General features: G+C 46.5%; 2 protein-coding genes across 2 annotated transcripts in view; one reads left to right on the top strand and one right to left on the bottom strand.

Moving 5' to 3' along the window:
- The window catches only part of LOC143785017 (integrin alpha-M-like), a 47,298-nt gene extending 39,986 nt beyond the window's left edge, over positions 1-7,312 (top strand). The window contains exons 25-29 of the mRNA XM_077273663.1: positions 332-418; positions 1,983-2,096; positions 6,757-6,861; positions 6,991-7,101; positions 7,175-7,312. Coding sequence (XP_077129778.1) covers positions 332-418; positions 1,983-2,096; positions 6,757-6,861; positions 6,991-7,101; positions 7,175-7,288 — 531 coding nt within the window. The 3' untranslated portion in view covers positions 7,289-7,312. The remainder of the gene's footprint in view (positions 1-331; positions 419-1,982; positions 2,097-6,756; positions 6,862-6,990; positions 7,102-7,174) is intronic.
- On the bottom strand, positions 7,303-13,846 carry LOC143785016 (ras-related protein Rab-35-like). The gene is made up of 6 exons (XM_077273662.1): positions 13,467-13,846; positions 13,283-13,333; positions 10,688-10,811; positions 9,849-9,973; positions 8,899-9,023; positions 7,303-7,679 (listed from the first exon to the last, which is right to left on the bottom strand). Exons 1-6 carry the CDS (start codon positions 13,519-13,521, stop codon positions 7,554-7,556), a joined length of 606 nt encoding a protein of 201 aa, XP_077129777.1. The 5' UTR covers positions 13,522-13,846; the 3' UTR covers positions 7,303-7,553.
- Positions 13,847-24,683: the final 10,837 nt, after the last annotated feature.

The raw sequence follows: 24,683 nt of genomic DNA, 5'->3' as shown, positions 1-24,683 counted from the left end.
CACGTTGTAGCACAACTTCTGGAGAAAAAAACATGAAGAATACACAGTGCTTGACCCTCAAAACAAGGAACATATGGAGAGGACATAAGGTCATAGCTGGGGATCTGGAAGGAAAGACCACGCTAGCCATGAGAACGTTCTGCTACGATAGAGCTTGTTGCACGGGCACTGAAGACTTGATAGATTCATTATGTTACACCACATCTAACAACTACAAAATAGTCTATTTACCGGCGTCTGTGCCAGGTCACTTCCCTGGCATTGATAGGATCAGAAACGATCAACCACATGTGACCTGAGCAGAAATCTGACTGCGTTTGTGTCCTTCCAGCCAGAGAGTGCCATGTGCGTCACCAATCTGGAGGAACCATTGGGAGCTAAGAGCTTTAAAGAATTGCTGAAACTGGAGCCAGTTTTCGTAAGTATCAATCCATACATCATCTGCCATAAATACAAGGATCAATACAAAATCTCTGAAACACTGGAAAATGTAAAAAAGTGAAGAGTCGTTCTCCAAGGTTTATGGATGAACTGTATGGAGGCCACAGTAAATGTCGAGTCTCCTAGGGCAGCATACATCGGGAGTGGCTGAGCTCACGGACATGAAATTTCCTTTATTACAACATGCAAATAGCCTCTTCAAATGGCTCTGGTGCTACCTATGGGATGTAGCCATCCTAAAAGGCAATTGCGACCCTTTAAGGAGCCTTATCACAAGATTTGGGATAAAAAGCCAAACCAAACACTCCATTTGCAGACATGTGATGGGTCATATGGTGAGACTCTTTAAAGGGTGGATATTGACTGCTAAGATTGTTGTAAGGTGCCTGTGCGAGGTAATCGTGGGCGAGCTGCTGATTCTGCTTGCTCTGGCACCCTACAGGAAAATCATGTCCCAGTCCTGGGGTGTGGCTGTGTGTGGGGTACATCACACTTCCTTGTGACCCGTAGGCCTCCACTGGCTCCAGGCTTTCATCTTCCAGAACTTTCACCACACAATCCAGGGGACACTGAATTCATTAAAACAGTCAAACTTCTACTAGACAGCTTATGGTCATTACAATGAAGCGTGTAGGATAGGGCACAACAGGTTAGTCTTTCCCACAGGTACAGGACATAACTTCAGCACTAGTTCTCGGTATGGGCAGATCATCCCTCTTGCCAACTCCCCAAAAGCAGTGCTCTTGCATACCATTACCTCTCACAGAGTTTGAGTCAATCTTTTCCTGCAGATCCACAGGCTTAATGCACCCAAGAGCCCCAACATTCATATCGAGGTCCGTAGGCCGACATGACGGGTTGTATGGTAATCCACTGTACAGAGTAGCAAGCTCACGCTGTCCCTAGCAGCCTACTGCCTATGACCACTGCTGTCACTTCACTACACTTTCTCTAACTGAACTTGCACAAATTCTCACTTCCTCCTCCCTAATCTGGGCCAGCCATTGCAGTTACCCAGACTAAGCTAAACTACAGACACAGAGGGTTTTACGTTCAGATAACATACATTAATGTAAAATACATTTAACCACTTGTGGTGTCAGGGTAGAACACCTCCACCACTCCTACATGGTTACATCCAAAAGGTGGCGCCAGAAACCAAGTCCTTTTCCTTCTGAAGAGGCTATTTGCGTATTTAATTTCCCCGGAGGAGCATTGCAGGGCCTAAGTCACAGGCTTGGTGGTCTCCACAAGGAGAGAAGTTCCACCTTATGTTCCTACTCACATCAGTGGTTATCATGTGAGGCACAGGTCTCATGGGCTTCACAACTAGAGGTGGAGGGACTGTCAAGAACATAAGAGTAATAGTAGCCACAGCACGTCACATCAAGACCACCATCGAAGCAACATTACTGACCCCAAATTCACACGTAAAAAGCTTGTAGCAAGAAAAAAAAACGAATATTCTCATATCAAACAAACAGCAGCACAGAAAACGCAACACAAGTATAACTGGCCCGAACCATTGTTACTTTCCTCAGAACTGCTCAGTGGGGATCTGTCTCAGAATGACCTGTGACATCAGAGATCTGGAGAACGGGACACCGGTGACCTTCACCATCAGTGGAAAAGTGACAACAGACTGGAGCACACAAGTGAGGACACTGAAGATTTATCTACTATAATACTGCCCCCTATATAAAAGAATATTACTACTATAATACTGCTCCTATGTACAAGAATATAACTACTATAATACTGCTCCTATGTACAAGACTATAACTACTATAATACTGCCCCTATGTACAAGAATATAACTACTATAATACTGCTCCTACGTACAAGAATATAACTACTATAATACTGCCCCTATGTACAAGAATATAACTACTATAATACTGCTCCTATGTACAAGAATATATCTACTATAATACTGCCCCTATGTACAAGAATATAATTACTATAATACTGCCCCTATGTACAATAATATAACTACTATAATACTGCTCCTATGTACAAGAATATAACTACTATAATACTGCCCCTATGTACAAGAATATAACTACTATAATACTGCTCCTATGTACAAGAATATAACTACTCTAATACTGCCCCTATGTACAAGAATATAACTACTATAATACTGCCCCTATGTACAAGAATATAACTACTATAATACTGCTCCTATGTACAAGAGTATAACTACTATAATACTGCTCCTATGTACAAGAATATAACTACTATAATACTGCCCCTATGTACAAGAATATAACTACTATAATACTGCCCCTATGTACAAGAATATAACTACTATAATACTGCCCCCTATGTACAAGAATATAACTACTATAATACTGCCCCTATGTACAAGAATATAACTACTATAATACTGCTCCTATGTACAAGAATATAACTACTATAATACTGCCCCTATGTACAAGAATATAACTACTATAATACTGCCCCCTATGTACAAGAATATAACTACTATAATACTGCCCCATGTACAAGAATATAACTACTATAATACTGCTCCTATGTACAAGAATATAACTACTATAATACTGCTCCTATGTACAAGAATATAACTACTATAATACTGCTCCCTATGTACAAGAATATAACTACTATAATACTGCCCCTATGTACAAGAATATAACTACTATAATACTGCCCCTATGTACAAGAATATAACTACTATAATACTGCTCCTATGTACAAGAATATAACTACTATAATACTGCCCCTATATACAAGAATATAACTACTATAATACTGCTCCTATGTACAAGAATATAACTACAGGTACCGTCACACTAGGCGATATCGCCAGCAATCCGTGACGTTGCAGCGACCTGGATGGCGATATCGCTGTATTTGACACGCAGCAGCGATCTGGATCCCGCTGTGAAATTGCTGGTCGCTGCTAGAAGGTCTGCACATTATTTGGTCGCTAGGTCGCCGTGTATCGCCGTGTTTGACAGCAAAAGCGACGATACCAGCGATATTTTACACTGGTAACCAGGGTAAACATCGGGTTACTAAGCGCAGGGCCGCGCTTAGTAACCCGATGTTTACCCTGGTTACCAGCGTAAAAGTTAAAAAAACAAACAGTACATACTCACCTGCGCGTCCCCCAGCCTCTGCTTCCTGACACTAAAGCGCCGGCCCTAAACTGAAAGTGAAAGCAACAGCGGTGACGTCACCGCTCTGCTGTTAGGGCCGGAGCTCAGTCAGCGTCAGGATGCAGAGGCTGGGGGACGCGCAGGTGAGCATGTACTGTTTGTTTTTTTAACTTTTACGCTGGTAACCAGGGTAAACATCGGGTTACTAAGCGCGGCCCTGCGCTTAGCAACCCGATGTTTACCCTGGTTACCCGGGGACCTCGGCATCGCTGGTCGCTGGAGAGCGGTCTGTGTGACAGCTCTCCAGCGACCACACAGCGACGCTGCAGCGATCGGCATTGCTGTCGCTATCGCTGCAGCGTCGCTTAATGTGACGGTACCCTACTATAATACTGCCCCTATATACAAGAATATAACTACTATAATACTGCTCCTATGTACAAGAATATAACTACTATAATACTGCCCCCTATGTACAAGAATATAACTACTATAATACTGCTCCTATGTACAAGAATATAACTACTATAATACTGCCCCTATATACAAGAATATAACTACTATAATACTGCTCCTATGTACAAGAATATAACTACTATAATACTGCCCCTATGTACAAGAATATAACTACTATAATACTGCCCCCTATGTACAAGAATATAACTACTATAATACTGCTCCTATATACAAGAATATAACTACTATAATACTGCCCCCTATGTACAAGAATATAACTACTATAATACTGCCCCTATGTACAAGAATATAACTACTATAATACTGCTCCTATGTACAAGAATATAACTACTATAATACTGCCCCCTATGTACAAGAATATAACTACTATAATACTGCTCCTATGTACAAGAATATAACTACTATAATACTGCCCCCTATGTACAAGAATATAACTACTATAATACTGCTCCTATGTACAAGAATATAACTACTATAATACTGCCCCTATGTACAAGAATATAACTACTATAATACTACCCCTATGTACAAGAATATAACTACTATAATACTGCTCCTATGTACAGAATATAACTACTATAATACTGCCCCAATGTACAAGAATATAACTACTATAATACTGCTCCTATGTACAAGAATATAACTACTATAATACTGCCCCCTATGTACAAGAATATAACTACTATAATACTGCTCCTATGTACAAGAATATAACTACTATAATACTGCCCCCTATGTACAAGAATATAACTACTATAATACTGCTCCTATGTACAAGAATATAACTACTATAATACTGCTCCTATATACAAGAATATAACTACTATAATACTGCTCCTATGTACAAGAATATAACTACTATAATACTGCCCCCTATGTACAAGAATATTACTACTATAATACTGCCCCTATGTACAAGAATATAACTACCATAATACTGCTCCTATATACAAGAATATAACTACTATAATACTGCTCCTATGTACAAGAATATAACTACCATAATACTGCTCCTATGTACAAGAATATAACTACTATAATACTGCTCCTATGTACAAGAATATCATTACTGTAATACTGCTCCTATGTACAAGAATATAACTACTATAATACTGCCCCTATGTACAAGAATATAACTACTATAATACTGCTCCTATATACAAGAATATAACTACTATAATACTGCTCCTATATACAAGAATATAACTACTATAATACTGCCCCCTATGTACAAGAATATAACTACTATAATACTGCCCCTATGTACAAGAATATAACTACTATAATACTGCCCCTATGTACAAGAATATAACTACTATAATACTGCTCCTATGTACAAGAATATAACTACTATAATACTGCCCCCTATGTACAAGAGTATAACTACTATAATACTGCTCCTATGTACAAGAATATAACTACCATAATACTGCCCCATGTACAAGAATATAACTACCATAATACTGCCCCATGTACAAGAATATAACTACTATAATCCTGCTCCTATGTACAAGAATATAACTACCATAATACTGCTCCTATGTACAAGAATATAACTACCATAATACTGCCCCATGTACAAGAATATAACTACTATAATCCTGCTCCTATGTACAAGAATATAACTACCATAATACTGCTCCTATGTACAAGAATATAACTACTATAATACTGCCCCTATGTACAAGAATATAACTACTATAATACGGCTCCTATGTACAAGAATATAACTACTATAATACTGCTCCTATATACAAGAATATAACTACTATAATACTGCTCCTATGTACAAGAATATAACTACTATAATACTGCTCCTATGTACAAGAATATAACTACTATAATACTGTCCTATGTACAAGAATATAACTGCTATAATACTGCTCCTATATACAAGAATATAACTACTATAATACTGCCCCTACATACAAGAATATAACTACTATAATACTGCTCCTATGTACTATAATATAACCACTATAATACTGCCCCTATCTACAAGAATATAACTACTATAATACTGCCCCTATGTACAAGAATATAACTACTATAATACTGCTCCTATGTACAAGAATATAACTACTATAATACTGCCCCTATGTACAAGAATATAACTACTATAATACTGCTCCTATGTACAAGAATATAACTACTATAATACTGCCCCCTATGTACAAGAATATAACTACTATAATACTGCTCCTATGTACAAGAATATAACTACTATAATACTGCCCCTATGTACAAGAATATAACTACTATAATACTGCTCCTATGTACAAGAATATAACTACTATAATACTGCTCCTATGTCCAAGAATATAACTACTATAATACTGCTCCTATGTGCAAGAATATAACTACTATAATACTGCTCCTATGTACAAGAATATAACTACTATAATGCTGCCCCCTATGTACAAGAATATAACTACTATAATACTGCCCCTACGTACAAGAATATAACTACTATAATACTGCTCCTATGTACTATAATATAACCACTATAATACTGTCCCTATCTACAAGAATATAACTACTATAATACTGCTCCTATGTACAAGAATATAACTACTATAATACTGCTCCTATGTACTATAATATAACCACTATAATACTGTCCCTATCTACAAGAATATAACTGCTCCATATAATGCTGCCTGATGACGGTATATGATGGTCGGTGGTGGCGACTATTGTTTTCTGCTATCAGACAGGGCTGCAGAGCATTTCCCTTCAGTCTTCGGCAGAGGTGGTCTACGATCGCCGGCTCTTCCAGCACATCCTGGAGCGGGAGCGACCTTTCACCCGAGCTCAGGTTGTCGCCCGCACTTGTTGGGTTGTCGCCCGCACTTGTTGGGTTGTCGCCCGCACTTGTTGGGTTGTCGGGAGCTGTGGGGCGGCTGAGGGTCCCTGATCTCACTCTGCACCTCCCTATCCACTGCAGGCACAGACCACACTGGAGATGCCCCCCGAATACAGCTACTACCCCCTGATTATAGGGGGCAGTGTGGGGGGGCTGCTGCTGCTGGCGGTCATCACTGCGGGGCTACACAAGGTAAGGCGACTCTCCCCCGCAGCACAGAGGGTTTATGGAGCGGTCTCCGTACTGACTCTACCTTTACTTACAGTTGGGATTCTTCAGGCGTCAGTATAAGGAGCTGCTGGAAGGTCCCGGAGAAGAGCGCGTGGTGATGTCAGAGGCGCAGGGGGCGGAGCCTGCGGAGGGCGGAGCTCCGGCGTGAGGACGATATGGAGATGGCGCTGATACAAAACCTTTATTATTAACTGTTAATCATCTGAATGCAAAAATAATCGGAATGTCCTCAGGGGCGGGGCATTATATTTGCCGCCTGATTGGTCAATGTAAAGCAGAGGGAATGCTGTTTAGAAAGGTGCCAATAAATGAACGGGAGCACAGCTGCGGCTGTCCGCGCCCTATGTATAGGCACGTCCCCCTGCCGCGGGGCGCGTCCCACACAGCAGCCACTCCAGGTGGGTCCCAAGGCCTCAGCAGCATCTCTTGACATGGGGCTTCTTCTTGGTCTTGGTGATGGTCACCACCTCGGTGGGCCGCAGCCGGGCCTGGGTTTCCTTCTTCATCCTCAGTACCAGACGAGTCACCGACAAGAACATCTGCAGGAAAGAAGACCAAAAATGAGAGTAGCAGCGCATACCGCGGAGTCTGGGGTCCCTCGAGTATCAGGGCCACAACAGGGTGGAGGCCGGCCTAGTGCTGGTACATGGAGTGCCCCCCTCTAGGCTGAGGGCGGACACAGGAGTCGAGAACCGAGAAAAGCCACATTAGATACTACATCAAAGCACTACCTGAGACGCTGGTCACCGGATAGCGAAGAGACATCTGCCGAAATAAATCATTTACGATATTCATTAATATGAAACTAGAAAACTAGGAAAACCTCAACGGAGCGCCGAGCGAGAAACTGGATCGGAAAAATGCTCCAAGGCTACAGAGAGCGGAGCCCAAAGTGAAGGTCTGAGTGTCACTCCACCCCACAGAGGACATCACCAAGGCCACTGTCAATCCTTCACATCCTCCCCAGATTCACCCACTTCCATGATGCGGGGAGCGTGTACCACAGGCTGAGATACCAGAGGTGAAGCATCTGCACTTCGGCCACCGCTCTCTGGACCTAGGCGGCATTCATCCATTTATCTGATCCTCAGCGCTCAGTTGAGGTTTTCCCTGGTTCCAAATTTTTTTCTAACTAATATTAAATGATTTATTTCGGCAAATGTCTCAACTTCTTCCTGTGACCTGAATCTCAGGTAGCGATTAGATATTATGCTGCTAAAGTGGTGAATGACATCTGCTCTAATGTCTGGGGGTTATATCAGTACTGGAGCATTATAAGAGGGGCGGATATCAGTAACATGGGATTATATCCGCACTGGAGCGTTATAAGAGGGGCTGATATCAGTCACATGGGATTATATCCGCACTGGAGCGTTATAAGAGGGGCTGATATCAGTCACATGGGATTATATCCGCACTGGAGCGTTATAAGAGGGGCTGATATCAGTCACATGGGATTATATCCGCACTGGAGCGTTATAAGAGGGGCTGATATCAGTCACATGGGATTATATCCGCACTGGAGCGTTATAAGAGGGGCTGATATCAGTCACATGGGATTATATCCGCACTGGAGCGTTATAAGAGGGGCTGATATCAGTCACATGGGATTATATCCGCACTGGAGCGTTATAAGAGGGGCTGATATCAGTCACATGGGATTATATCCGCACTGGAGCGTTATAAGAGGGGCTGATATCAGTCACATGGGATTATATCCGCACTGGAGCGCTATACATGACATATTCGGGGTGTCACCTCCTCTACGTTGCGGTTTTCCTTCGCACTCGTCTCGTACATTCTCACGCCCATCTGGTCACTGAACCTCTTGGCATCCGCCGTCTCCACGCGTTTTCGGGACGGGTCGTCGTCCTTATTACCCACTGTAATGGCAAATTGCACACAGCTGCGGTCAGTGCCGGACGCCGGGGTCAGTTCACACAGGCAGAATACTCTGCAGCACTGATGGCGCTCAGGGACCAGGTGCCATGAAAACAAGTAGACCAATGACCTGCAGCAGCCAGAAAACTCAGAAAATGAATCCAGTCTGTGCAGCACAGAGAGGCAGCGTATAGTACAGGAGATGGAACAAGTCTATGCAGCACACAGAGGCAGCGTATAGCACAGGAGATGGAACAAGTCTGTGCAGCACACAGAGGCAGTGTATAGCACAGGAGATGGAACAAGTCTATGCAGCACAGAGAGGCAGCGTATAGTACAGGAGATGGAACAAGTCTATGCAGCACACAGAGGCAGCGTATAGCACAGGAGATGGAACAAGTCTATGCAGCACACAGAGGCAGTGTATAGCACAGGAGATGGAACAAGTCTATGCAGCACAGAGAGGCAGCGTATAGTACAGGAGATGGAACAAGTCTATGCAGCACACAGAGGCAGCGTATAGCACAGGAGATGGAACAAGTCTATGCAGCACACAGAGGCAGTGTATAGCACAGGAGATGGAACAAGTCTATGCAGCACAGAGAGGCAGCGTATAGTACAGGAGATGGAACAAGTCTATGCAGCACACAGAGGCAGCGTATAGCACAGGAGATGGAACAAGTCTATGCAGCACACAGAGGCAGTGTATAGCACAGGAGATGGAACAAGTCTATGCAGCACACAGAGGCAGTGTATAGCACAGGAGATGGAACAAGTCTATGCAGCACACATAGGCAGTGTTATATTCTGCACTGCGGAGCACTCACCGAGCACTGTGCACACAGAGTCACAATTCTGCGTTATTTCGTGCAGCCACCGTTTCACGTTTACAAAAGATTCAGGGTTGGTGACGTCATAAACCACGATGACCCCGTGTGTGTTCCGGTAATACCTGAGTGAAGGATTGGACAGATCACCGCGATTATCTGCTGAGCGTGCGCCATCCCCACTGTGCCCACCCAGCCCCTGTGACTCCACCACACCTGCTTCTTCAGAGAGAAGAGGACTAGAACCCCACTGCCACTTGTTGCAAGTGGCTTCTCATCCTAAAAGACAATATCAACCCTTAAATGAGCCAAGATACATGACCAAGTGTCACATTTTTGGCTTTTGCCCTATTTGCTGACACACATTTCGTGGTATTTGCCCCTCATCAGTGTTAAGCAGGAGGTCGGATTTGGCTGGAGGAGACGATATTTGCATAGTTAATTTCCCAGAGTACCAAGGCATGGCCTAGAAGTCTCCTTAGACCGGCTGGACGCTCTCCACAAGTATTCTATTAGAGGCCTCTTACCCAGTTAAATCACATCTCCTGCTTTGGCCTGATGAGGTTCAAACATCCTGAAAACACGCGTCTACAACAGGAGAGTTTTGTTTGGATTTTAACCTTAGTCCTGTGACAAGGCTCCTAAAGGGTCAAGATGGACTTTCAGAATTGTTACATTCAATAAGTGGCACTAGAGGTCCTGTCTTCTTCCCCTTTGAATTAGATTTGCCCATTTAATTTCCCAGAGGAGGATTGCACAGCCTATAAGTCTCCTTACACCAGCTGGGCACTCTCCACAACGGGAGATGTTCCCACTCAAACATCCATAATTTTGCTTACGTCGATGTGATAGTCCGAAACCTCTCTTGACCGGCCGTGTCCCAGATCTGAAGTTTTACTCGTTCTCCATCCAGAACAAGAGTCCGAATCTTAAAGTCAACTCCGATTGTTGTTATGTAGCTTCCTGTACGGGTCCAACGAAAGGAAAATGATGTACAGAATGCAATGGAAAAAACAAGGCTGTGGAAAGAGGGAACAGAGGAAAGACCTAGAGAAGAGCGACAAGCGGGGACAGAGGAAAGGCCCGGAGAAGGGTGCCAAGCGAGAGTAGAGGAAAGGCCCGTAGGAGGGGGCCAAGCGGGGACAGAGGAAATGCCCGGAGGAGGACACCAAGCGGGGGCAGAGGAAAGGCCTGGAGGAGGGAGCCAAGCAGGGACAAGGGAAGATCAGAGGATGGCGCCAAGCAAGTGCAGAGGGAAGATCGGAGGAGGGCGCCAAGGGGAGGCACAGGAAAGATCGGCGGAGGATACTAAGAGGAGGCAGAGGGAAGATCATTGGAAGTTGCCAAAAGGAGGCAGAGGGACAATCGGAGCAGGGCGCCAAGAGAAGACAGAGGGAAGATCAGAGGAGGTCACCAAGAGGCGGCAGAGGGAAGATCTGAGGAGTGTGCCAAGGGGAGGCAGAGGGAAGATCATTGGAAGGTGCCAAAAGGAGGCAGAGGGAAGATCGGAGGAGGAGGGCGCCAAGAGGAGGCAGAGGGAAGATCAGAGAAGGGCGTCAAGAGGAGGCAGAGGGACGATCAGAGGAGGTCACCAAGAGGAGGTAGAGGGACGATCGGATGAGGGCGCCAAGAGGAAGCAGAGGGATGATCGAAGGAGGTCACCAAGAGGAGGCAGACAGAAGATCGCAGGAGGGCACCAAGGAGAAGCAGAGTGACGATCGGAGGAGGGCGCCAAGAGGAGGCAGAGGGAAGATCGGAGGAGGGCGCCAACAGAAGACAGAGGGAAGATCGGAGGAGGTCACCAAGAGGAGGCAGAGGGAAGATCGGAGTAGTGTGCCAAGGGGAGGCAGAGGGAAGATCATTGGAAGGTGCCAAAAGAAGGCAGAGGGAAGATCGGAGGAGGAGGGCACCAAGAGGAGGCAGAGGGAAGATCTTAGAAGTGTGCCAAGAGGAGGCAGAGGGAAGATCGGAGAAGGGCGTCAAGAGGAGGCAGAAGGACGATCAGAGGAAGTCACCAAGAGGAGGTAGAGGGACGATCGGATGAGGGCGCCAAGAGGAAGCAGAGGGATGATCGAAGGAGGTCACTAAGAGGAGGCAGACAGAAGATCGGAGGAGGGCACCAAGGAGAAGCAGAGTGACGATCGGAGGAGGGCGCCAAGAGGAGGCAGAGGGACGATCGGAGCAGGGCGCCAAGAGAAGACAGAGGGAAGATCAGAGGAGGTCACCAAGAGGAGGCAGAGGGAAGATCTGAGGAGTGTGCCAAGGGGAGGCAGAGGGAAGATCATTGGAAGGTGCCAAAAGGAGGCAGAGGGAAGATCGGAGGAGGAGGGTGCCAAGAGGAGGCAGAGGGAAGATCAGAGAAGGGCGTCAAGAGGAGGCAGAGGGACGATCAGAGGAGGTCACCAAGAGGAGGTAGAGGGACGATCGGATGAGGGCGCCAAGAGGAAGCAGAGGGATGATCGAAGGAGGTCACCAAGAGGAGGCAGACAGAAGATCGCAGGAGGGCACCAAGGAGAAGCAGAGTGACGATCGGAGGAGGGCGCCAAGAGGAGGCAGAGGGAAGATCGGAGGAGGGCGCCAACAGAAGACAGAGGGAAGATCGGAGGAGGTCACCAAGAGGAGGCAGAGGGAAGATCGGAGGAGTGTGCCAAGGGGAGGCAGAGGGAAGATCATTGGAAGGTGCCAAAAGGAGGCAGAGGGAAGATCGGAGGAGGAGGGCACCAAGAGGAGGCAGAGGGAAGATCTTAGAAGTGTGCCAAGAGGAGGCAGAGGGAAGATCGGAGAAGGGCGTCAAGAGGAGGCAGAGTGACGATCAGAGGTGGTCACCAAGAGGAGGTAGAGGGACGATCGGATGAGGGCGCCAAGAGGAAGCAGAGGAATGATCAAAGGAGGTCACCAAGAAGAAGCAGAAAGAAGATCGGAGGAGGGCACCAAGGAGAAGCAGAGTGACGATCGGAGGAGGGCGCCAAGAGGAGGCAGAGGGAAGATCGGAGGAGGGCGCCAAGGAGAGGCAGAGTGACGATCGGAGGAGGGCGCCAAGAAGGGGCAGAGGGAAGGCCGGAGAAGGCATCAAGCAAGGGACAAGGGAAGGCCGGAGGGAGCCAAGCAGGGGACAAGGGAAGGCCGGAGGAGGGCACCAAGCAAGGGCAGAAGGAAGAGCAGAGGAGGGCGCCAAGCACAGGGAGAGGAGGGCGCCAAGTGAGGACAGAGGCCCAAAGGATGGAGGACAGAAAAATTAAAGAAATAGAAAGGACGGAGTTTGGATGACCAATAGAAGCAAAAGCAAGAAGTAGACTGGAAGGAGGTAGAGTAATAATGGAGGACTGCAGAAAGGGATGGGAGCAGATCATGGAATGGAAGCAGGAATGTGATGGACACGGGGAATCGGACAAGTTACAGTGCTGGCGCCCCATTGAGAAAGTTGTCACACTCACCAGAGAAGGAGTTGTCAGAGAATCTCAGGAGGAGGCTGCTCTTCCCCACACCTGCAGAAGACACAATCAACCTTATACCAAAACCTCAGTAAAACAAGAAGATGGAAAGCAGCCATGATGGCGGTGGGTGCAGGGAGGTCCCTCCATGGTCCAGGTGACAGTCGGCTCCCTGCCAGGCACTTACCAGAGTCTCCGATCAGCAGAAGCTTGAATAAATGATCGTAGTCTTTAACAGCCATGATGGTGTCCGAAGGTGTCTGGCACTGCCCAGTCTGCAGTTATGGATCTTGTTGTACCCTGGAGCCAATGACAATATGTCACTGACTTTCTTGGCCCCAGATGTATCACAGCCTCCAGTCCCTGGACGACCTCAGTGCCCAAAACGTCACCGTCCTCGTCCCTCCGAGATGATTCTCTCGTTCTCTTTCTCTCAAATTCAGAAAAGCTTCACCGGCAAAGCCAAACACATTCTCACATCGTCACTCTCTCGTCAGCAGTGGGTCTCTTTAGTTCAGGCTGTCTGCCGGCTTTCTTTCTCCATTTGACTGTCTCCGACTCCTTTCTGTTATGCAGTCGCTGAGTTTCTTGCTCTCTAACAAACAGTGTATCCAGCCCTCTCTCGGTCCAGCGGTCTCTCCGGCTCTCTGGGTTAGGCGGTCTCTCCTGCTCGCTCTCTTCGTTAGGGGGTCTCTCCGTCTCTCTCTTTGACTCTCTCGGTCCGGCGGTTTCTCTGGCTCGCTCTCTGGCTCTCTGTTAGGCGGTCTCTCTGGCTCTGTCTCTCTGTTAGGCGGTCTCTCCGGCTCACTCTCTGGCTCTCACGGTGAGGCGGTGTCTCTGGCTCTCTTGGTCCGGCTCGCTCTTGGTCAGACGGTCTCTCTGGCTCTCGCTCTCTTGGTCAGGCAATCTCTCTGGCTCTCTCTCTCTGGGTTAGGCAGTCTCTTTGGTTCTCTTGGTCCGGCTCTCTCTCTGGGTCAGACGGTCTCTCCGGCTCTTACTCTGGCTCTCTCTTGGTAGGCTGTCTTTTCGGCTCTCTAGGTCAGGCAGTCTTTCTGGCTCGCTCTCTGGCTTAGGCGATCTCTCTGGCTCTCTCTGTTAGGCGGTCTCTCCGGCTCACTCTCTGGCTCTCACGGTGAGGCGGTGTCTCTGGCTCTCTCTCTTGGTCAGGCGGTCTTTTTGGCTCTCTCTCTCTTGGTCAGGCAACCTCTCCAGCTCTCTCTCTTTGGGTTAGGCAGTCTCTTTGGCTCTCTTGGTCCGGCTTTCTCTCTGGGTCAGACGGTCTCTCCGGCTCTTACTCTGGCTCTCTCTTGGTAGGCGGTCTTTCCGGCTCTCTATCGCTCTCTCGGTCAGGCGGTTTTTCCGGCTCGCTCTCTGGGTTAGGTGGTCTCTCTGCCTCTCTGGGTTAGGCGGTCTCTCTGGCTCTCTCTCGGTCCGGTGGACTCTCCGGCTCGCTCTTGCCTCTGTTGCTGTTTTCGCTGATCTCAGGGGAAGGAAATCCCTGCTCTTCCTGTACATGGAGAGAAAACACGTAGATTCCCTGATCTCTACGCTCAATCTGACCACATAAGGGGGATAATTCTGGAGGCTTCTTAAAGTTTATAAAAACTCCCCCACAATCGCACAACATTACATTATTAACAGATTCTGATGACAAAACAATGAGAAGACATACAAAAAACTATTAATGGCAGAAAAAGTAAAAAAAGCAACAATGTATCAGCATATGATCAGAAGGGATCTATATGTAGAGGGGTTAGTATATGATCAGAGGGATCTATATGTACACAGGGGTCAGTATATGATCAGAGGGGATCTATATGTACAGAGGAATCGGTATATAATCAGAGGAGATCTATATATACACGGGGTCAGTATATGATCAGAAGGGATCTATATGTACAGAGGGGTCAGTATATGATCAGAGGGGATCTATAAGTACAGAGTAGTCAGCATATGATCAGAGGGGATCTATATGTACACAGGGGTCAGTATATGATCAGGAAGGATCTATATGAACAGAGTAGTCAGCATATGATCAGAGGGATCTATATGTACATAGGGGTCAGTATATGATCAGAAGGGATCTATATGTACAGAGGGGTCAGTATATAATCATCATCTTTCCCCCACCTCATGTATCCCCCCTACCCAATCTATCTATTATGGTGAACGGCATCACGCTCTCTCCCGCTCCTGAAATCCGCTGCCTCGGGGTAACTCTTGACTCTGCCTTGTCCTTCAAACCTCACGTCCAAGCTCTTGCCACCTCCTGTCGCCTCCAACTCAAAAATATTGCCAGAATCCATCCCTTCCTCAGTCCACAATCTAACAAAACTCTTGTGCATGTCCTCATCATCTCCCGCCTCGATTACTGCAACACCCTCCTCTCTGGCCTCCCCGCTAACTCTCTTGCACCGCTCCAGTCCATCCTTAGCTCTGCTGCCTGGCTAATCCACCTCTCTCCTCATTACTCCTCCGCTTTCCCCCTCTGCAAATCCCTCCACTGGCTCCCAATCCCCCAATGAATCCAGTTCAACCTACTAACACTGATCTACAAAGCCATCCACAACCTGTCTCCTCCCTATATCTCTGATCTCCCAATACCTTCCCTCACGTAATCTCCGATCCTCCCAAGACCTCCTACTCTCCTCCACACTTAGGCTAGGGTCACATTGCGTTAGGGCAATCCGTTAAGCGCATAGCGCTAGCGGATTGCGCTAACACAATGCTTCTCTAGGGTCCGCGTTCGGCGTCCCCGCTAGCGCAGATCCCCGATCTGCACTAGCGAGGAACGGACCTCGGGCGCGCCGCGAATGCTGCAAGCAGCGTCCGAGGTCCGTCACTCAAATGACGCGACATCGCTAGCGCACGCCCAATGTGGGCGGGCGCTAGCGACGCGCTCACCATTACAGGCTATGGCGGCGTTAACGGACTACGTTAACACCGCGTTATGCCGCGGTGTAACGTAGTCCGTTAAACGCGGTCACATAACCCAATGTGACCCTAGCCTTATTCGTTCCTCACACAACCGCCTCCAAAGACTTCTCCCAAATATCCCCCATCCTCTGGAATTCCATGCCTCAACACGTCTGATTATCCACCACCCTCGGATCCTTCAGACGGAACCTGAAAACCCATCTCTTCAGGAAAGCCTACAGCCTGCAATAACCGAGCCGCCGCCTCACCCCGACCTTCTGTCTCTTCCCCACTATCCCATAGAATGTAAGTCCGCAAGGACGGGGTCCTCTCCCCTCTGTACCAGTCTGTCATTGTAAACCTGTTTACTGTAAATGATATTTATAACTCTGTATGTAACCCCTTTCTCATGTACAGCACCATGGAATTAATGGTGCTATATACATAAATAATAATAATAATCAGAGGAGATCTATATGTACAGAGGGGATCTATATGTACACAGGGGTCAGTATATGATCATATGATCAGAGGAGATCTATATGTACAGAGGGGTCAGTATATGATCAGAGGGGATCTATATGTACACAGGGGTCAGTATATGATCATATGATCAGAGGAGATCTATATGTACACAGGGGTCAGTATATGATCATATGATCAGACGGGATCTATAAGTACAGAGTAGTCAGCATATGATCAGAGGGATCTATATGTACACAGGGGTCAGTATATGATCATATGATCAGAGGAGATCTATATGTACAGAGGGGTCAGTATATGATCAGAGGGGATCTATATGTACACAGGGGTCAGTATATGATCATATGATCAGAGGAGATCTATATGTACACAGGGGTCAGTATATGATCATATGATCAGACGGGATCTATAAGTACAGAGTAGTCAGCATATGATCAGAGGGATCTATATGTACACAGGGGTCAGTATATGATCAGAGGAGATCTATATGTACAGAGGGGTCAGTATATGATCAGAGGGGATCTATATGTACACAGGGGTCAGTATATGATCATATGATCAGAGGAGATCTATATGTACAGAGGGGTCAGTATATGATCAGAGGGGATCTATATGTACACAGTGGTCAGTATATGATCATATGATCAGAGGAGATCTATATGTACAGAGGGGTCAGTATATGATCAGAGGGGATCTATATGTACACAGGGGTCAGTATATGATCATATGATCAGACGGGATCTATAAGTACAGAGTAGTCAGCATATGATCAGAGGGATCTATATGTACACAGGGGTCAGTATATGATCATATGATCAGAGGAGATCTATATGTACAGAGGGGTCAGTATATGATCAGAGGGGATCTATATGTACACAGGGGTCAGTATATGATCATATGATCAGACGGGATCTATAAGTACAGAGTAGTCAGCATATGATCAGAGGGATCTATATGTACACAGTGGTCAGTATATGATCATATGATCAGAGGAGATCTATATGTACAGAGGGGTCAGTATATGATCAGAGGGGATCTATATGTACACAGGGGTCAGTATATGATCATATGATCAGAGGAGATCTATATGTACACAGGGGTCAGTATATGATCATATGATCAGACGGGATCTATAAGTACAGAGTAGTCAGCATATGATCAGAGGGATCTATATGTACACAGGGGTCAGTATATGATCATATGATCAGAGGAGATCTATATGTACAGAGGGGTCAGTATATGATCAGAGGGGATCTATATGTACACAGGGGTCAGTATATGATCATATGATCAGAGGAGATCTATATGTACACAGGGGTCAGTATATGATCATATGATCAGACGGGATCTATAAGTACAGAGTAGTCAGCATATGATCAGAGGGATCTATATGTACACAGGGGTCAGTATATGATCAGAGGAGATCTATATGTACAGAGGGGTCAGTATATGATCAGAGGGGATCTATATGTACACAGGGGTCAGTATATGATCATATGATCAGAGGAGATCTATATGTACAGAGGGGTCAGTATATGATCAGAGGGGATCTATATGTACACAGTGGTCAGTATATGATCATATGATCAGAGGAGATCTATATGTACAGAGGGGTCAGTATATGATCAGAGGGGATCTATATGTACACAGGGGTCAGTATATGATCATATGATCAGACGGGATCTATAAGTACAGAGTAGTCAGCATATGATCAGAGGGATCTATATGTACACAGGGGTCAGTATATGATCATATGATCAGAGGAGATCTATATGTACAGAGGGGTCAGTATATGATCAGAGGGGATCTATATGTACACAGGGGTCAGTATATGATCATATGATCAGAGGAGATCTATATGTACAGAGGGGTCAGTATATGATCAGAGGGGATCTATATGTACACAGTGGTCAGTATATGATCATATGATCAGAGGAGATCTATATGTACAGAGGGGTCAGTATATGATCAGAGGGGATCTATATGTACACAGGGGTCAGTATATGATCATATGATCAGAGGAGATCTATATGTACACAGGAGTCAGTATATGATCATATGATCAGACGGGATCTATAAGTACAGAGTAGTCAGCATATGATCAGAGGGATCTATTTGTACACAGGGGTCAGTATATGATCATATGATCAGAGGAGATCTATATGTACAGAGGGGTCAGTATATGATCAGAGGGGATCTATATGTACAGAGGGGTCAGTATATGATCAGAGGGGATCTATATGTACACAGGGGTCAGTATATGATCAGAGGGGATCTATATGTACACAGGGGTCAGTATATGATCAGAGGGGATCTATATGTACACAGGGGTCAGTATATGATCAGAGGGGATCTATATGTACACAGGGGTCAGTATATGATCAGGGATCACATCTACAGACACATTATAACTATTTACACTCTCTTTCGAGCGCTTTAGAAATGTACTGAGCCTCTGTAACACTTTCTGGGGTCTCATCTCGCTGCTGTCTCTGGTCAGGGGGTCTCTGTACTCACTGTCTGTGCTGTCCCTGGACGTCTCCGCTGTCTCCTCCTCTTCCTCCTCTTATCTCCTCCCCGGACTGTCCGGCAGCAATGAATCAGCTCCGGACACAGCTGCAGCAGGCAGTGCGGGGGCGCCCGGTCCAGCCCCTGATCTCAGCTGGGGGATCTATGTGATCACAGGGGATCTATATGTACATGGAAGCGGGATGCAGTGACGGACAGGAGGCAGATCAAGGGTTAACAGGTTTTTAGGCTACTTTCACACTTGCGTCGTGCACTGCGTCGTTGTGGCTAAAAAACGCATCCTGCAAAATTGCTTGCAGGATGCGTTTTTTGTCCGTAGACTTTGGCCTCTTTCAAACTAGCGTCGTGTACTGCACGTCGCTATGCGTCGTTTTTCTCCATAAACTTTTATTAGCGACGCATTGCCACACGTCGCAACCGTTGTGCGACGGTTGCGTCGGACTGTTGCCACCAAAAATCGTTGCATGTAACGTTTTTTGGTGCGGCATCTGCAGCAGTTCCGACCGCGCATGCGCGGCCTGAACTCCGCCTCCCCGCACCTCACAATGGGGCAGCGGATGCGTTGAAAAACAGCATCCGCTGCCCCCGTTGTGCGGCGCTTTCACTGCTTTCGACGGTACGTCGCAACGACGCAATTCGTCATGCGTCGTACGACGCTAGTGTGAAAGTAGTAGTAAGTAAGGTAAGGTCTTAGTCCACGCAGGGAGGGAGATAGGGAAACCGTGAGGTTAGGCTACTTTCACACTAGCGTCGGGCACTGCACGTCACAATGCGTCGTTGTGGAGAAAAAACGCATCCTGCAAAGTTGCCCGCAGGATGCGTTTTTTCTCCATAGACTTGCATTAGCGACGCATTGCGATGGATTGCCACACGTCGCATCCGTTGTGCGACGGATGCGTTGTGTTTTGGCGGACCGTCGGCATTAAAAAAAAGTTACATGTAACGTATTTTTGTGCGTCGCATCTGCCATTTTTGTCCGTGCATGCGCGGCCGAAACCCTGCCCCCTCCTCCCGGACATTACAAAGGGGCAGCGGATGCGTTGAAAAATTGCATCTGCTGCCCCCGTTGTGCATTTATTTCACAACGTGCGTCGGTACATCGGGCTGACGCATTGCGACGGCCCTGTACCGACGCAAGTGTGAAAGTAGCCTTAAATATAGGCAGAATGGGGAAAACGTGAGGTAAAATGTAGGCAGACTAGGGAAACCGTGTGGTAGAATGTAGGCAGACTAGGGAAAACGTGAGGTAAAATGTACGCAGACAAGGGAAAACGTGAGGTAAAATGTAGGCAGAATGGGGAAAACGTGAGGTAAAATGTAGACAGAATAGGGAACACGTGATAAAATGTAGGCAGACTAGGGAAAACATGATAAAATGTAGGCAGACTAGGGAAACCATGAGGTAAAATGTAGGCAGACTAGGGAAACCATGAGGTAAAATGTAGGCAGACTAGGGAAACCATGAGGTAAAATGTAGGCAGACTAGGGAAACCATGAGGTAAAATGTAGGCAGACTAGGGAAACCGTGAGGTAAAATGTAGGCAGACTAAGGAAAACGTGAGGTAAAATGTAGGCAGACTAGGGAAACCATGAGGTAAAATGTAGGCAGACTATTATGATCCCAGTGGTAGAGGATCTCTGGTATTCCGGCAAGGTAAACAAAAAACATAGGAACAGCTCTAGGGAGGTGGAAACTGGGCTAACCGCATATCTGATCCTAACAACAACAACTAGAAGTAGCCGGTGAATGTGCCTACGTTGATTCTAGACGTCTCGAGCCAGCCGGAGAACTGACTACCCCTAGAGGGAAAATAAGACCTCACTTGCCTCCAGAGAAATTGAACCCCAAAGATATAGAAAGCCCCCAACAAATAATAACGGTGAGGCAAGAGGAAAACACAAACGTAGAGATGAACTAGATTCAGCAAAGTGAGGCCCACTAGTCTAGATAGGCAGAAAATAGAAAGTGGACTATGCGGTCAGCAGAAAACCCTGCAAAAACATCCACGCTGAATATTACAAGAACCCCCACACCGACTGACGGTGCGGAGGGGGAATATCAGCACCCTAGAGCTTCCAGCGAGCCAGAAAATCACATATCAAGCAAGCTGGACAAAAACACTGAAAAATGCAAAAGATACAAAGTATTCAAAACGGACTTAGCTTTTCTTGCATGAGACAGCCGGAAAGGAATCAGGAGGAAACCTTATAGGACTGGAAACTAAAATGCCAGGCAAGAGACTGAGTCCAGAGGAGACCTAAATAGGGAACACCCGCTGCTTAATGACCCAGCTGGAGCCCAGGCCTGCAACAAGACATGCCAAACACAGTACCGTTAGTGACCACCAGAGGGAGCCCAGAAACACAGTTCACAACAGTACCCCCCCCTTGAGGAGGGGTCACCGAACCCTCACCAAGACCCCCAGGGCGATCAGGATGAGCAGCGTGAAAGGCACGAACCAAATCAGTCGCATGAACATCAGAGGCGACAACCCAAGAATTATCTTCCTGACCATAGCCTTTCCACTTAACTAAATACTGAAGTCTCTGTCTAGAGATACGAGAATCCAAAATCTTCACCACGTACTCCAACTCGCCCTCAACCAAAACCGGGGCAGGAGGCTCAACAGCAGGAACCATAGGCACCACGTACCGCCGCAACAAGGACCTATGGAACACATTATGAATAGCAAATGACGCTGGAAGGTCCAAGCGAAAAGACACCGGGTTAAGGATTTCCAAAATCTTATAAGGACCGATAAAGCGAGGCTTAAACTTAGGAGAGGAGACCTTCAAAGGAACATGCCGAGAAGACAACCAAACCAAATCCCCAACACAAAGTCGGGGACCCACACCGCGGCGGCGGTTGGCAAAACGCTGGGCCTTCTCCTGTGACAATTTCAAATTGTCCACCACATGGTTCCAAATCTGCTGCAACCTATCCACCACAGAATCAACCCCAGGACAGTCAGAAGGTTCAACCTGACCCGAAGAGAAACGAGGATGAAAACCAGAGTTGCAGAAAAAAGGTGAAACCAAAGTGGCAGAACTAGCCCGATTATTAAGGGCAAACTCGGCCAGTGGCAAAAAGGTAACCCAGTCGTCCTGATCAGCAGAAACAAAACATCTTAAATAAGTCTCCAACATCTGATTAGTTCGCTCGGTCTGGCCATTAGTCTGAGGATGAAAAGCCGACAAGACAAATCAATACCCATCCTAGCACAAAAGGACCGCCAGAATCTGGACACAAACTGGGATCCTCTGTCAGACACAATATTCTCAGGGATGCCGTGCAAACGAACCACATTCTGAAAGAACAAAGGCACCAAATCAGAGGAGGAAGGCAACTTAGGCAAGGGCACCAAATGGACCATTCTAGAAAAACGATCGCACACCACCCAGATGACAGACATCTTCCGAGATACCGGAAGATCCGAAATGAAATCCATGGAAATGTGCGTCCAAGGCCTCTTCGGGATAGGTAAGGGCAAAAGCAATCCGCTGGCACGAGAACAGCAAGGCTTAGCCCGAGCACAAATCCCACAGGACTGCACAAACGAACGCACATCCCGCGACAAGGAAGGCCACCAAAAGGACCTAGCCACCAAATCTCTGGTACCGAAAATCCCAGGATGCCCCGCCAACACCGAGGAATGAACCTCAGAAACAACTCTGCTGGTCCATCTGTCAGGGACAAACAGTCTCTCCGGTGGGCAACGATCAGGCCTATCAGCCTGAAATTTCTGCAGCACTCGTCGTAAATCTGGGGAAATGGCAGACAAAATCACTCCCTCTCTGAGAACACCAACCGGCTCCGAGACTCCAGGAGAGTCAGGCACAAAACTCCTAGAAAGTGCATCAGCCTTCACGTTCTTCGAACCAGGCAGGTACAAGACCACAAAGTCAAAACGGGAGAAAAACAACGACCAACGAGCCTGTCTAGGATTCAGGCGCCTGGCAGACTCGAGATAAATACAATTTTTATGATCAGTCAAGACCACCACATGATGTTTAGCTCCCTCGAGCCAATGTCGCCACTCCTCAAATGCCCACTTCATAGCCAACAACTCCCGATTACCAACATCATAGTTCCGCTCAGCAGGCAAAAATTTTCTTGAAAAGAAGGCGCATGGCTTCATCACGGAGCCATCAGAACTTCTTTGCGACAAAACGGCCCCTGCACCAATCTCCGAAGCATCAACTTCAACCTGGAAGGGAAGAGAGACATCCGGCTGGCACAGGACTGGCGCTGAAGTAAACCGACGCTTCAGCTCCCGAAAGGCCTCCACGGCCGCAGGAGACCAATTAGCAACATCAGAACCCTTCTTGGTCATATCCGTCAAAGGTTTAACCACGCTAGAAAAATTAGCGATAAAACGACGGTAAAAATTTGCAAAGCCCAAGAACTTCTGCAGGCTCTTAACAGACGTGGGCTGAGTCCAGTCATGAATGGCACGGACCTTGACAGGGTCCATCTCCACAGTAGAAGGGGAAAAAATAAAACCCAAAAAAGAAACCTGTACCCCAAAGATACATTTTGAACCCTTCACAAATAAAGCATTCTCACGCAGAACCTGAAACACCATCCTGACCTGGTTCACATGGGACTCCCAATCATCAGAAAAAACCAAAATATCATCCAGATAAACAATCATAAATTTATCCAGATATTTCCAGAAGATGTCATGCATGAAAGACTGAAACACAGAAGGAGCATTAGAGAGTCCAAAAGGCATCACCAGGTACTCAAAATGACCCTCGGGCGTATTAAATGCTGTTTTCCATTCATCTCCCTGCTTTATGCGCACAAGGTTATACGCACCGCGAAGATCTATCTTGGTGAACCAACTGGCACCCTTAATCCGAGCAAACAAATCAGACAACAATGGCAAAGGATACTGAAATTTCACCGTGATCTTATTCAGAAGACGATAATCTATACAAGGTCTCAAAGACCCGTCTTTCTTGCCCACAAAAAAGAATCCTGCACCAAGAGGAGAAGAGGATGGGCGAATATGTCCCTTCTCCAAAGACTCCTTTATATAACTCCGCATCGCGGCATGCTCTGGCACAGATAAATTAATGAGTCGTCCCTTAGGAAATTTACTACCAGGAACCAAATCTATAGCACAATCACAGTCCCTATGAGGAGGAAGGGCACTGGACCTGGGTTCATCAAATACATCCTGATAGTCTGACAAAAACTCAGGGATCTCAGAAGGAGTAGAAGAAGCAATAGACACCAATGGAGAATCGCCATGAATCCCCTGACAACCCCAACTTGACACAGTCATAGCTTTCCAATCTAAAACTGGATTATGGGCCTGTAACCATGGCAGACCCAAAACAACAACATCATGCATTTTATGCAGTACCAGAAAACGAATCACCTCCTGATGTACAGGAGTCATGCACATGGTCACTTGCGTCCAATACTGAGGTTTATTCTCTGTCAATGGCGTAGAATCAATTCCTC

The sequence above is a fragment of the Ranitomeya variabilis genome, chromosome 7, assembly GCF_051348905.1.
Source record: "Ranitomeya variabilis isolate aRanVar5 chromosome 7, aRanVar5.hap1, whole genome shotgun sequence".
NCBI classification, from domain to species: Eukaryota; Metazoa; Chordata; class Amphibia; order Anura; family Dendrobatidae; genus Ranitomeya; species Ranitomeya variabilis.
This window is presented reverse-complemented; position numbering and strand designations above follow the sequence as displayed.